At 37.5% G+C, this 14,049-nt stretch overlaps 4 protein-coding genes across 4 annotated transcripts; all 4 read left to right on the top strand.

The window, feature by feature from the left end:
• Positions 1–519: 519 nt before the first annotated feature.
• On the top strand, positions 520–1,461 carry far10 (SIP/FAR complex FHA domain subunit Far10/Csc1; the record flags this gene model as incomplete). The annotated part of the gene is made up of 1 exon (XM_056181958.1): positions 520–1,461. The coding sequence occupies one exon, from the start codon at positions 520–522 to the stop codon at positions 1,459–1,461; it is 942 nt and encodes a 313-aa protein (XP_056038653.1).
• Positions 1,462–1,905: 444 nt separating this feature from the next.
• mug176 (BRCT domain protein) lies at positions 1,906–3,129 on the top strand (the record flags this gene model as incomplete). The annotated part of the gene is made up of 1 exon (XM_056181957.1): positions 1,906–3,129. One exon carries the CDS (start codon positions 1,906–1,908, stop codon positions 3,127–3,129), a length of 1,224 nt encoding a protein of 407 aa, XP_056038654.1.
• A 763-nt stretch (positions 3,130–3,892) lies between these two features.
• On the top strand, positions 3,893–4,984 carry hhp1 (serine/threonine protein kinase (CK1 family) Hhp1; the record flags this gene model as incomplete). The annotated part of the gene is made up of 1 exon (XM_056181956.1): positions 3,893–4,984. One exon carries the CDS (start codon positions 3,893–3,895, stop codon positions 4,982–4,984), a length of 1,092 nt encoding a protein of 363 aa, XP_056038655.1.
• A 1,183-nt stretch (positions 4,985–6,167) lies between these two features.
• On the top strand, positions 6,168–13,913 carry lvs1 (beige protein-like protein Lvs1; the record flags this gene model as incomplete). The annotated part of the gene is made up of 1 exon (XM_056181955.1): positions 6,168–13,913. The coding sequence occupies one exon, from the start codon at positions 6,168–6,170 to the stop codon at positions 13,911–13,913; it is 7,746 nt and encodes a 2,581-aa protein (XP_056038656.1).
• Between the last annotated feature and the right edge of the window lie 136 nt (positions 13,914–14,049).

Here is a 14,049-nt window from a genome sequence, read left to right as displayed (position 1 = left end):
CGGCTTCATAGATTACGATTATACGTAACGAAAATACATGTTTATATTTATGAGTTGTTGCGTTCACATCGCGAAAAGCTATAAAGGAGGATGCAGTTAAGCTGGTTATTTCTTGTATGATAAAATAATAATAATAAAAAAAAAAGGAACTTTCAAATTGCTTTTCAGTTCAGGACATGTCGAGTTTAGTGAACACTCCAGGTATGAAAGATTCGACAATATTTGGTGATGATGTTTTCTTTTACAATTAAATCTAAATGTAACATTAATTTACTTTATTTTTTGAACATGAAAATAGATAAAGTCAGAAATGTTTTCGTTCCATTTAACCTTTCCTTCCTCGCTACACTGTCAATCAGAGAAGGAAAGGGATTGACAACATACAATCCTAGGAATTTCCAAAGCTGGTCGGCGATTCCGTCTTTCTCATTCATTCTGTTAACATTGTATTTTCATTTGGTTTTTTGCTTAAATATAGAGCTACAGCACTGTTTTTCAAGGGTTTGTGTGGTATAGGAAATGTCTGCCGTAGTTACGCTGACTCCATTGAACGATTCTTTTCAAACGAAAAAATTAGTACTCTCACCATCTGTTACATACAAAGTAGGAAGACATACGAACAAATCGACTGCTCCAGCGGCATCCAATCTGTATTTCAATTCCAAGGTGCTTAGCCGACAGCACGCGGAAATATGGATGGAAAAAGACTCTCTTATTCTTTACGTTCGGGATGTAAAGTCTTCTAATGGAACGTTTGTGAATGGAAATCGACTGTCGTCTGAGAATAAGGCTTCGGCACCGTGCAAATTAAATTCGGGAGATGTTTTGGATTTTGGCGTGGATATTTATAATGAGGAAGAAATAATTCATAAAAAAGTTTCTGCACAAATTCGAATACTCACGCGCGGAGTCCCCGCTTCAACGGGTCCTGCTCGACATTTAGAAACAGAGGTTATGCTGGATTCAATTATGCGACAAATGGCAATTCAATACCGGCGATGTGTAGAATTGAATGAGGATTTAGAAAATCTAGAACATGATGTTCAAGGAATGTCAACAACTGCTGGGTTCATTAACCATTCCATTCATATAGACAGAAAGTCTTCTCTTCGAGCCTCTGATGGCGTAAAGTCTGCCGAATCTTCTTTAATGACTCGTGGTTCTTTGTCCACATCCTCAGTAGAACACGATTTTCTCTCCCCTTCTTCTGTTGAGGTTCCAAACAAGTCTACCGACGCTTCTTCTTTTCTTTCATTGCCCCATAAACATACCTCCGATGCTGCCATCCGGGAAGCTGAATCAACGATAGCAAATTTGGAAACTTGGAAAGCGCGTGCATTTACAGCTGAAGCAAAGCTTTCGATAAAAAAAGGCTGTTGGTACAACAATCGAGCTTTCTTCCTTTCCCCCTTCTTCATCGCCGTTGCTGGAGTTATCGTATACCTGGGATATTGGAGGTAGTCGTCTAAACCCGCCCGTATCCTTTCCTTCTCTCTCCATTCTTCTTTGTTTTGTAATTAGAAATGGTCTTCTGATTCCTTCGTTTTTTCCCTTCTCTCTCACCAATTCCTCTCCTTTTGCATTCGCATTCACTTTTCATATTTCGCAATAAATCCTTTCCCTTAAATACGAATAACGAACGCTCTTGAAGTTTGGAAAATCTTTAACGTGATTATAATGACTTCTATATTTAGAATAGCCAGTAATAGTGATGCTTTTTGTTTTCTCTTTAATCAATAAAGAACGAAATTCAATGTGCTCCTTATAAAGAAATAGCAAGATGTTGGTAATCATGCCATACCCATTTTTCTGACCCTACAGAGAATTTCCCTCCGGGAAAGCATCTTCTCTTTAGCAATTTCAACCCTCTTTCTACATGGGTCTTGTGTTCTACTACGGAGCTTAATGCTATCGCTGGAATCAAAACAAGATGTTTTGCCGAATCCTCGAATGCATAGAAAGGGACATTATCGTCGTCATAGCTTGCATTCTCTACAATCTCTGAAATCCAACACGGAGCCAGTTTCAAAACAACACCAAACAGTAACGAACATAAACCGCTCTCATAGGAGACACGAGCGTGTCAATAGTCTTGACGGTGTTGGGTTTCCCTCAGAACGATTCGGCGTCGCTCCTCGTATATCTGACAAAAATATCCCATCTTTGATTCCCTTTGCATCTTCCAAGTATCTGTCTCCTGTAGGTCGTGACTCTCCTCCAAATGATGGCTATTTCTCTGCAATCACTGAAGAACAACTAGAAGACGCTTATGCTGATTTTTGGAAGCCGACCGTTTCTCTTTCGTTGTCGTCGAAATCGGTGCACGATACGACTGTGTCCACACAGGTAGCCTCAAAGTTCAAGGAAGAACAATTTCCATTGTCTATGGCTTCAGTGTCTGTGACAATTGAGGAAAAAATGTTGGATCGTAATATTCTGGCTCAGCAATTAACCGAACTTGGAGCCACCATTCACAAACGGCCTCAATTTAGTAAACACGATTTAACAACTCACATGGTCTTGCCAAAAAACAGCTATTCCTACTCGATGCTCGATGCCATACCCTCCGAAAGCACAATAGAATTCGTCTCGCCGGAATGGGTTGCGGCTTGTTATTCAGCGAAAAAGTGGGTGAACGAATCCGCCTTCCGTATAAACTTTAAAAGTTTGGTACCGAGGCATGGTTTGGCACTTGCAAACATAAATCCCTCCAGGTCTCAGGTAACTCGTATGAAAACAAAATCGGGCCCTTTTGTATTAGATGTAGACATGCCTTCTCATAATCAGTCGAGAACGAGTTCCAAAAAACCTTTGGAGGGAATTGAATATAACTTCAATCCATCGTTTGCTGAAAATGCTCGTTTGCTCAAGGAAAGGCCTAAATCAAAAGGAAATACGACTTTTCTCAACGTGCCTTCAGCAAAAAAACGACCAAATGGTAGGGAAGGTGTTTTTCGCGTTCAGGAAACCAATGCTTTGAAATTAGATTCACCTTTTAGTGCAACCAAATTATCCAATCTATCTCCTCGCCAGAGAAAACAATTGGAATCCGCCAAAAAGAAATATTTGGCTTATGAACCCATCGTTGGGTCACCATTAAAACAAAAAATTACATTTTTCGATCTTTGATATTACATGTGTTTTTGGCTACAGCGGCACTCTACAATCGTTTGGCCACGTTTCGTTCTTTATCCGCATATTTAACTTGTATTTAAACTTTTTCTTTCGTTCTTTTCTCCGCGTTCGTTTATTAGTGACACATTCTTTTTCTTTCACGCTCTTTACCTTCATCTCTTTCCTTTTCGGACTGTTAGATGTAAACTTTTTGTTCAAACGATAAGCCTTGTCGGTATATAGCTCTAGTAGAAGGTTTACATTTCTTTTTTACTAATGGGATGTTTAGTTATTGTTCAAAACTTGTTTTTTTTTTAACATAACTTTCATTACTTCTATCTATTAGATAGACATTATTAATTTACTCTATTACTCTTGGATCTACCTATTCTGCATGTCTCTAAATGTGTTACCTCGTATTTTTAAATGTCGTTGTAATAAGGCTCCTAACTTCTTTTTGCTTTTCCAAAAAAAAAGGGCAGGAAAGAACCCATAATGTTTGATTTATTTCTGTAACTATTAGTTGTTCAATGTTTTAAAACAAACGAAATGCTGTTTTTATTTACTTTTGTATTTGTTTACTATGATTAGCTATTTTTATACGTTTGACCACGGTAATACCCACTTTGTGTGATTACGTTGGAATTTACTAATTTCAGCATACAATGCAAATCTAACTTCTTCTTTCACCAACCTTTTTTAGCTGGATCGAATACACTGAAGTAGTGGAGGTTCAATTTCTCTGACAAAAAAAAACACAGACGATATCGTTTCTAAGATGGCGTTGGACCTCCGAATTGGAAACAAATATCGCATTGGGCGTAAAATTGGGAGTGGTTCCTTTGGTGATATTTATTTAGGCACAAACATTGTTTCTGGTGAGGAAGTCGCAATCAAGTTGGAATCTACGAGGGCCAAACATCCTCAACTGGAATACGAATATCGAGTTTATCGCATTTTGTCAGGTGGAGTAGGAATTCCATTTGTTCGTTGGTTTGGAATAGAATGCGACTATAATGCTATGGTTATGGATCTTCTTGGTCCATCGTTGGAAGATTTGTTCAATTTCTGCAGTAGAAAATTTACTTTGAAGACAGTGCTTCTACTTGCTGATCAGTTGATATCACGAATCGAATTTATTCATTCCAAGTCGTTTTTGCATCGAGATATTAAGCCTGATAATTTCTTGATGGGTATTGGAAAGCGCGGTAATCAGGTCAATGTCATTGATTTTGGTTTGGCAAAGAAGTATCGAGACCACAAAACCCATCTTCATATCCCTTATCGTGAAAACAAAAACCTTACTGGCACTGCTCGTTATGCAAGCATTAACACTCACTTGGGTATTGAACAATCTCGCCGTGATGATTTGGAGTCATTGGGTTATGTATTAGTGTACTTGTGTCGTGGAAGCCTTCCTTGGCAGGGACTGAAGGCTGCTACAAAGAAACAAAAGTACGAAAAGATCATGGAAAAGAAAATCTCTACTCCTACTGAGGCTTTGTGCCGTGGTTTTCCCCAAGAATTTGCAATTTATTTAAATTACACTCGATCTCTTCGTTTCGATGACAAGCCTGATTATGCTTATCTTCGCAAACTCTTCCGCGACCTATTTTGCAGACAAAATTATGAGTTTGACTACATGTTTGATTGGACTTCGAAGAGAAAAAATCAGCAGGATCAGCAAAATCAACAACAATTGCAACACCAATTAGCCGCGTCAGCGCAGGTTACATCTCCGCCCGAGCGTTCGTCCTTTAAAAATTATCGAAATCAGTCGTTTAATGATAAAGGTGAAGTGAAAAGTACCGCTCCTGTAATCAACGATATGCCTACTCCAACCGCTCAGTATATTCCACGGCCTAACTAGATCAAGTAATTCTAGCCGAATCTACTTATTCTTTGAATCTCATTTTTCCCTTATCCCTTCCAATGCCTCCTTTTATTGCCGTTTATGTGTGCTGTTTGTTTTTTAATAGAAGCAATGATTTGTTCTCTCAGCAATCCTTGATGGTTGATTCTCGTGTGTTCTCATATGATGTTTATTTTTTGCTTTTTATTCGAATAATTCATTGATTACGCTGCCATCAATTATTGCTTAGAGTTGGTTTTCCTTTATTTTATACTTAACTTTGGGCTGAATGGACGCATACTTTCTAGTTCTCAACGAATTAACCGTTAAGTATTAGGTCGGTGCGTAGGAAATGCGGTTCTATTTTTTTTCTCTTTTCACGAATTTAGGGTATTATGAATTGATGAAGGATAATTTGAACGGATAATTTAGCCACCAATCATGTAACTCTAACTTTTTCTTTTGACAAAGGGTAGTTTCCATTGTGTGTGTTTTTTGTTTTGACATAATTATTGTCCTTATATTGAAATTTTTCGCGATATGAGTGGTTTGCCTAATAGTTTCTTAATCGGGAGCTACCCATGAATAGATTGCTCTATTCTATAATTTTGTTTCTTGTAGCAGTTTCCAATCCGCTGTTATTTGTCAAATAGTTTCCAAGGTAGATTCACTTTTTCGTTTTTTCAATTATATGTTTTGGTTTATTATGTTCTGTGAAGTTTAAGTCATTTCCTGCGAAAATCAAATTACTCAATTTATTCAGAGAGGTAAGTATAATTGATTTCCTTACACTGCGAATGGCTTGTATGTATGAAACCGGTATTTAGTTTAGTTGAAACTGATAGAAATCTTTATTATAAATTAATTATATATTTTAAAGTTAGGCAGTGAAGGTATTCATCAGAAGATACGCAGCAATCATATTATTCTCTTACTCTCTTACAAACACTGTATTCACCCAACATATCAATTCAAAACGAGAAAAACGGTTTAAGAAATCATCAAGAGAACTAAAATTCGATTTAAGGAAAAAGCATAATAAATAACTAGCATTTTTATGAATATCGGGTCATATGATCTCAATACCCAAAATAAGTATTGAGTCTCTTTCGATAGAGGTTGCATGCTGAACCTATAACATTTGTTATTATTCTTTCCCAAATATTGAACTGCTTTATTCCCTCACAAGACCTTAGCTGTCATGGCTGAAGAGACTGTTACATATTCAAAATGTGTTGAACTGATTTCCATAATCATAGGATGCGATTCAGAGGCTACATTATTCAATAACTTGAAGGAATTTCATTACTTAGTCAAATCAGAAATCTCGAACTCTTTTTTCCCACAACTGTTTATACGAGATCATGGGTTTATCGCAATCAAAAAGGCTTTGGTAAAATTAACATTTCATTCATTCCAAAGCTTAGAAATTTTTGAATGCTGCTTGCAAATTTTGAGCATCGCTACCTCGTATAGCATGTTGCGTTCATGGCTCTTGTCTAGAAAACGCATAGCTACATGGCTTGAGTTTGCTGTGCAAAACCTACTCTCGTCTTTCGAAAAAAATAATGAAGCATCTCCTTCTTTAAGCAAGAATTCTCTTGAAGTAGAGCAGAAAAATTTAGATACTTCAGGTGGATCGGAAAGAAGCAGTTTGACATCTGGTTACAGAAAGAATGAATTGAATTTCCCTGATTCCAATTTAAAAGACACCCCTAGTACCTACTTGAAGTGCAGACTTATGCTATCAATCTTAGCATTTTCCCTGAATGACTGTTTTTTAGCAACTAAAGATACTTCTTTATTTACAAGCAGAACAAACTTTTCGCCATCCAAACTATTTGATTCGGTAGAATCGTGCTTGCAAAATCTCTCCGGTAAGTACCTGGCTTTTGTTGATGTTCTCCCCCAAATATTTTCCCTGTGTCCATCAGTATCCATTTTTAACTTGCTTTTGATTCATCTGCAGCGATTGGTAAATTACTCTCCGGAGAATGCCATTAAGCTATCTTCCTCAAGGGTGATGGATGATTTGTTGGATTATTTATTTAATCCTCCTAATAATTACCCAATACCAGATTCTATGAAAGATTTGCTTTTTGATATTACATTAAATTGTGCGACTTATGGATTGTCAAATAATAATACTTCAAAAATTTTGAATACATATATCAATAGAAAGTCTCCTTTGGCACGGCGATGGTTTACGAAAGCTTTATCAAAGCCAGTAGCTCCAGCTTTGTATTTCAACCCTCTCGTGAAAGGTTACTCCTCTATTGACTTCACCTTGAGCACCCCTATCAATCCCAACACAGGATACTCAATTTCTTTATGGCTACATTCCAAATGCTTAACTGACGATAATGTCAACAAAAGATCTGTCCCGACAACATTATTTTTGGTCACCGATTTTTTGAAATCTCCCTTGTTACGCGTGATGGTTGATCCATCGACAAATTCGATTAGCGTGCATTTTGGTTCATATGCTACAAACAAAGATGCGTGTATTATCAAATTTTGTACTCCTTTGACAGCATCTTCCTCAAAAAGTAGTAATGTTAAATCATCTACATGGCGATTGATTACTCTTGTTCATAGAAACGAAAAATCGTCTTCTACAATCGATTTGTACATTGATGGAACATTCGTCGAAAGTGCACCCTCTTCATATCCTTTCATTCCGTCTTTACTTCAACCTCTATATATTTCTCTAGGCCCTTCGATGGGGTCTAAAGATTTGGTTCAAATGCCTCCGGATAACCATGGGCATATAAATGGTTCATTGAAAAGTGGCATATTTGAAAAGAGCAATCCAACTACTGAATCATCTGTTAGCTTATTACCACTGCTGATTGGAACTACTAGGTTTTTCACGGAATCGTTACTTTCTTCTCAAATCGCTGTCATTTATGCTTTAGGTCCCAACTATACTGGATCTTTTCAAGGATCCATAAATGACTTTTTAACTTATAGAGCATCTTCGGAATTAAGCATGGAAGTTCAAGCTTTAAATTTGAGTGCAGAAGGGGTTCTGAAAAATATGAAAAGTATTTCGTCTTCTACTATAGCTTTCACGGCTTCTGCCAAAAGCTATGTTTATATTAACGACCCATGCTTATCTGGTTTCAGCTCTTTTAGCATTTTGGACACACTGAAGGACTTGCAAGATCAGTTCTACTCCTATGTATATATAAACAGGGCATCTCCATCATATGATCAAATCTTTTCAATGGACAAACCTAGTTTTGGAGTTTCGTCGGGCTCTGTTACCCCAATTGTCATGCCATCTTTGAGCGATGCTTTATACAACGTTGGTGGTTCTAGTATATCAATAAATCTAATTTCGATTGCTGAAACTATAGAAGAGCTCAATTTTGGGCTACTATTTTATCTTTCAGCTATTGAAGACAACTGGCGCTTTTCAGAACAGGTAGAGCAAGGCCATGCCTATGAAATTCTAGCTAAAGTCCTTCACACAAAGTCCCATCTTTTAAGTTCCGAGGAAACTCTCCGATTAATATCTTCCAAAGCTGGCGTTCATCATGAGCGTTCTAAACATCCATTCATTTTAAATCCCCTTCTTTTTCGCTATCTTATACTTGATTTTGACCTTTGGTCTAAAGCTCGAGATAGTCATTCGGTAATTCAACAGTTAAGCTATATTGTGTCTCTCATCGAGAACAATGAGTATTCCAATATAAATATAAAGCGACTTATGAAGATGCAAGTTTTGAAGAAGCTTCTTGCTGCAATGAGAGCTCGCTTGTTTCGTTTGGATGTTCTTCCCCTTTTAAAAGTTGTGCTGAAGGTGCTGTTAGCTACTTCTTTTGTTTCAGAAAATGTTAGGGCAATTGTAACCTATATTATATATGCAGCCTTTGCTACAAAAAGAAATACTCGAACAAATCGACTTTCAAACGCTTCTTTGAACCCTAAAAGACCTGAAGAGGCAATTGAGTATTTGGATATAAGAGAGTCGGGCCACGCGGTTTGTGAAGTTTTTGTGAGTCTGTTAATAGAGAGTAATCAAGAGCCATCTTTTCTTCGACGTTTTTCTTCCATGATTACTCCAGCATGGTTACTATTCCTCATAAGGCAAACTGATAGTCATTATTTTCTATTTGGTCTAAGGTTACTAAATCAGTCCGTTTGTAGTTTAGGATCCAGCTTCATATCAAAGTTCTCGCAAAAGTTTCATGGATTTTTGGTTTTGAAAAATAGCTTACCTCAGCAACTTCATATCGAAGAGGTTTGGTTGAATTTAGTTCAGTTAGCTTTAGGCGTTGGTACTAGAGGGATAGAATTCAAACCTGACTGTTCATTTGAAGAAAAGCTGAATTATATGCTTTGGAATTATAAAGATCGAATTTTCCCTGTTCCGGAAGTGATAGTGATATTACTGGATTCTATTTATACGTTGCTAAGGAATTCGAGTCTTCCTGAAGCGGATGTACAAATGACTGAATCTTTGTATTACGGTCAGCAAACGTTGCTTCTTTTAACTGACGCTCAAATTTCTTATTCCCTTGATATAAGTTTGGGTTTTGATATCAATGAACACATAGTTCGAATGGTGTTTCCCTTTTTTTCACCCAAAGAAGACGTAGCTCCCGAACAAGAAATCCGAGAGTTGATGGAGAGCGTCCGTCACCCACTGCCTCGTAGTTCATCTTCGAAAGCGTTCAGCCAAGGCATAAGAAGGTCAGTTAGAAAGATGTCTGCAAGTGGTTCAAATAGACGGGTAGTGACTTCATTTACCAATCGCGTTCGACAAGAAGCATTTAATGAACAGTTAAATACCGATAGTATTCAGCCTAGCACGCAACCAAAATTTAATACTACTATATTTTTGGAAAATACCGTTATTGATGGGGCTAAGTCAAAGAAGCTGATTAATGAACTTTTTATTTCTGTTTTAACTACCGCTTATGATCGAATCGTCGCTGGTCAGGGATTTAGCTTTTCCAAATTGATTATTTCTTTGCCTTCTAGTACAAAGACGAAAAAGGCTTCATTCGTTCGGATTGCATTTCATTCAATTCTTCAACAGCTCATTAAATCAGTCAAGGATGATAAGACGTTTCTAAAGAATCCACATGTATTAATTAACTTCAGCTATATGTTTACGAAATATTTAAGGATAAGAATTGTTGGGTTTATGGACGAATTCTGTTTTAACATTATAGACGATATTGGGTACCTACTTGAAGAGCTTGAATTTGCAGAGAACCAACTGGATTTTTCCTCTAAGAATACTAAATATGCAATTTGCAATTTGTTCGGTTGCTTTTTGAGATTGATTCTATTAGAGCTTGATAGGACTAAAGAAAAAGGTGATGAAGCTACCATGGAGAATGTAATGATGAAGATACTATATTGGCAAACACCTTTGCTTGCTTCTAAGAATCATCAGCCAGAGCTTTTTTCGTTACTTTGGTATAGTATGTATATGGTGTTGAAATCCGGTAACGAAAGGGCTCGTTTAAGCGCTGTCGATATTTGGCGTTTATTATACATTCAGTCTCCAAATTATTTGAATCAAGTGAACAAAGGTTTTAGAATGGAATTTCCGTTTAGTCGAGATATGCAAACCATCACTGGATTACAGTCTGACCAGTTTCTTTCCTGGTTACAGGATAATATTTCCGAAGCTGATGAATTTATGCAAACATGCTTCTCTTTTCAATTTGAAAATTTCTTAAAACAAGAACACAAGGCTGCTGAAGATGAAATGACGTCTTTAAAGTTGTTACGCTTAGAGTTTCTGAAAAAGAGTTTGACAATAGCTTCAAGCGAACAAAATCTCCTTAATGAGATGTCGCATTCTTACGAGGCTTGGATTTCAAGTCTGTACTCTTTGGAATGCAGCCGGTTTCGAAAGATATTCCAGGACCAATCGGATCAAGAGAATTTTGTAATGTCTGCTTTATTTTCTAATCAGGCTGAATTAGCTGGTGAAAATTCAGTCCTTTCTTTAAGCCCAGCATCATGGGAATTAGATTCTACTGAAGGATCAGAAAGAATGAGGAGTCGTTTAAGACCTTGCATCACTCCCCCTAAAGAAATCAACTCGGAGCAGGAATCTGAACAAAAATCGTCATTTGTTACAGGAAATCGGAGCTTCCACGGTTCTGTGAACTCTGAAGTTCCCCTTCGCACACAAGGGAAAGAGGCTATCACACTAATGGTTCCATATAATGAGGATACTTTACATGATTCGGAAGCTACTTCCACGAACGAATCAACATTTGGTAAGGAAGATGAAGACGATACATTTGAGGAGGACAAAGAAGATAAAAATAGAACTGTAATGCGCTCCATTATGCCAGGAGATACTATACAAGACGCATATAATGTTTCTAGGATATTTGGGTTGGAAGCTATGGAAGGTATTTTACTGTTAGGAAAACAATATCTTTATTTGATGGATAACTTTTTCTTGCGATCAGATAATGAAATTGTTGATATAAACGACAGCAGCGTGACTGATGAAAAAGACCCGTATCTACAGCTTCTTAATATGCAATCATTGAATTCTTCGAGAAACACACTTCCTGTCATTTCTAGAGAAAGTAGCTGGTATTGGAACTTCTCAGACTTGTCTTTGGTGCTAAAACGATTCTATCTGTTAAGAGATGTAGGAATTGAGCTTTTTTTCAAAGACGGAAGAAGCTTTTTGACCATACTTTCCACAACTAAAAATCGAGATGCACTATATCAAAAACTGATAGCAAAGGCACATGGTGCGGATGTGCTTTCAACAAGTCATCTGGCTACATCAATGAGTCGTGATCTTGGGAAAGCTACTAACAGAACGAATTTTATAGGGACGAAGTTAGCAAATGTTCTATCTTTTAATAGTGGCCATCCGGCCACCAAAAGATGGGAAAGGCACGAAATATCTAACTTCAATTATTTGCAAATCGTGAACACGCTTGCGGGCCGCACATATAATGACTTGACCCAATATCCCGTTTTTCCTTGGGTCATTGCTGATTATACTAGCGAAGAACTAGATCTAAGCAATCCTAGAACATTCAGAGACTTGTCAAAGCCAATGGGTGCGCAATACCCTCCCAGAGAATCCCAGTTTAAGGAGCGTTACGATTTATTATTAAGCTTGGGTGATTTGCAACAAAAGCCTTTTCATTATGGTACTCACTATTCGTCTGCTATGATTGTCTGCTCCTATTTGATACGCTTACGACCTTTTGTAAATTCTTATCTTGCGCTACAGGGAGGACAATTTGATCACGCAGATAGGTTATTCTACTCAATCGAACAAACCTGGAATTCTTCATCTAAGGAAAACATGGCGGATGTAAGGGAGTTAATTCCTGAATTTTATTATCTTAGTGAAATGTTTGTTAATGGTAATGGGTTTGACTTTGGGTCGAGGCAGAATGAAACGGAGCCGATAAACGATGTCATCCTGCCACCATGGGCAAAAGGCGATCCGGCTATTTTCGTCCAAAAAAATCGTGAAGCTCTCGAAAGTAAATATGCTAGTTCACACCTCCATGAATGGATTGATTTAGTGTTCGGTTATAAGCAACGAGGCGAGGAAGCAGTTGAATCAACAAACGTTTTCCATAATCTTTCATATCAAGGGTCAGTCGATCTCGAAGATATTGAGAATGAGTTTGAACTTGCAGCAGCAGTGGGAATTATTCACAATTTTGGGCAAACCCCTAAGCAGGTTTTCAAAAGGCCACATCCTCCTCGCGGACCGGATTTCACAGATACACCTTTGGGTCCTTACTTATTTGGACGGTTTGAGAAAAATATGGGCTTGTTATTCCAAAGTGCTTCACCCGTTATTGAAATATCGAAAAAAATTGTTCATATGCTGTATGACCCAACAAAAGATACTCTTCGTGCCTTTTCTCCCGGCTTTGTTCCTTTGTCTTCATATTCCACTTTGATATGGGGTGGCGTAAATAATGATGTTGAATTGATTATGGAACAAACTGATTCTAAACTGGTTGTCTTTGAAGAGTTGCATTCAGATAAGATTACACACTTATTAGGATGTGATGAAAGAACTTTTCTTACCGCGTCCTATGATTTAACCCTTCGTTTATGGCAACTATCTGACTCGAAGCCTGCACGGCTATCTTTGAAAAAGGTTTTATATGGCCATAGAGCAAAAATAACTTCGGTATCTGTATGTAAAGCGTTCAGTATTATCGTTAGTGGTGATGAATCGGGATCTTTAATGATATGGGATTTAAATCGTGCAGAATTTGTGCGATCGGTTCGTGTTTATGGGCAATCAATACAAACTATTTCCGTGAATGCAAGGAATGGAGAAATTGCTTTTACTTCTGGCTGTTGCTGCTGTATTATAGATATAAATGGAAAAATTCTTGTAAAGGATACTCTAAGCCGAATCTATAATTCGAATTTAAATGAGGATATATGCTCTTTAAGCTTCTATACTGGTGCAAATTCGGAATGGTTGAATAAAGATTTGTTTTTTACTGGTCACGAGGATGGCATTGTACGTATTTGGGAGAAAAGGCTTGAGTCCAAAGCGATATTGGAATCAAAAGACGTTTTAGATAAGCCGAAATGGCGCCTGCATCTTGTCCGTCAACTTCAACATAAGAGTGGTTTTGGTCGCAACAAAATTCCCACTCGCCAGACTATCACCTGCATTACATGTAGCGGTCAAGCTCGTGGTATATTTACTGGAGATAATCTTGGTCAAGTTCATGCTTGGATGCTACCAGATACCACTTCCAACGTACACGTTGAACGTGATGCAACTAATGATCTTTGTTCATTATGCGACGCTCGGTTTTCCTTAATGGAGTGGAGAAGTCAATGCCGTGCATGCGGAAACTCCAACGTATGCAGCGATTGCATTTCTACCTTGAAAGATACTAATATCAAGACTTGCTATGAATGCTATAGACAATTGCCTTCATACTATAAGGGCTGAGAGCGTTAAGACAATACATGTTTATGACTAATGACAACATTCCAACTTAAAGTGGTCTATAATTATAATATTAGATGTTTAAAGGATACGATACAACATAGAATTTTTTTTTCTTGTTTATAAATGCAAAATTAAA

Source organism: Schizosaccharomyces osmophilus, chromosome 2 (genome assembly GCF_027921745.1).
Source record: "Schizosaccharomyces osmophilus chromosome 2, complete sequence".
NCBI lineage: Eukaryota > Fungi > Ascomycota > Schizosaccharomycetes > Schizosaccharomycetales > Schizosaccharomycetaceae > Schizosaccharomyces > Schizosaccharomyces osmophilus.
Note: the sequence above shows the minus strand (reverse complement) of the source record. Positions and strands in the feature narration are given on the sequence as shown.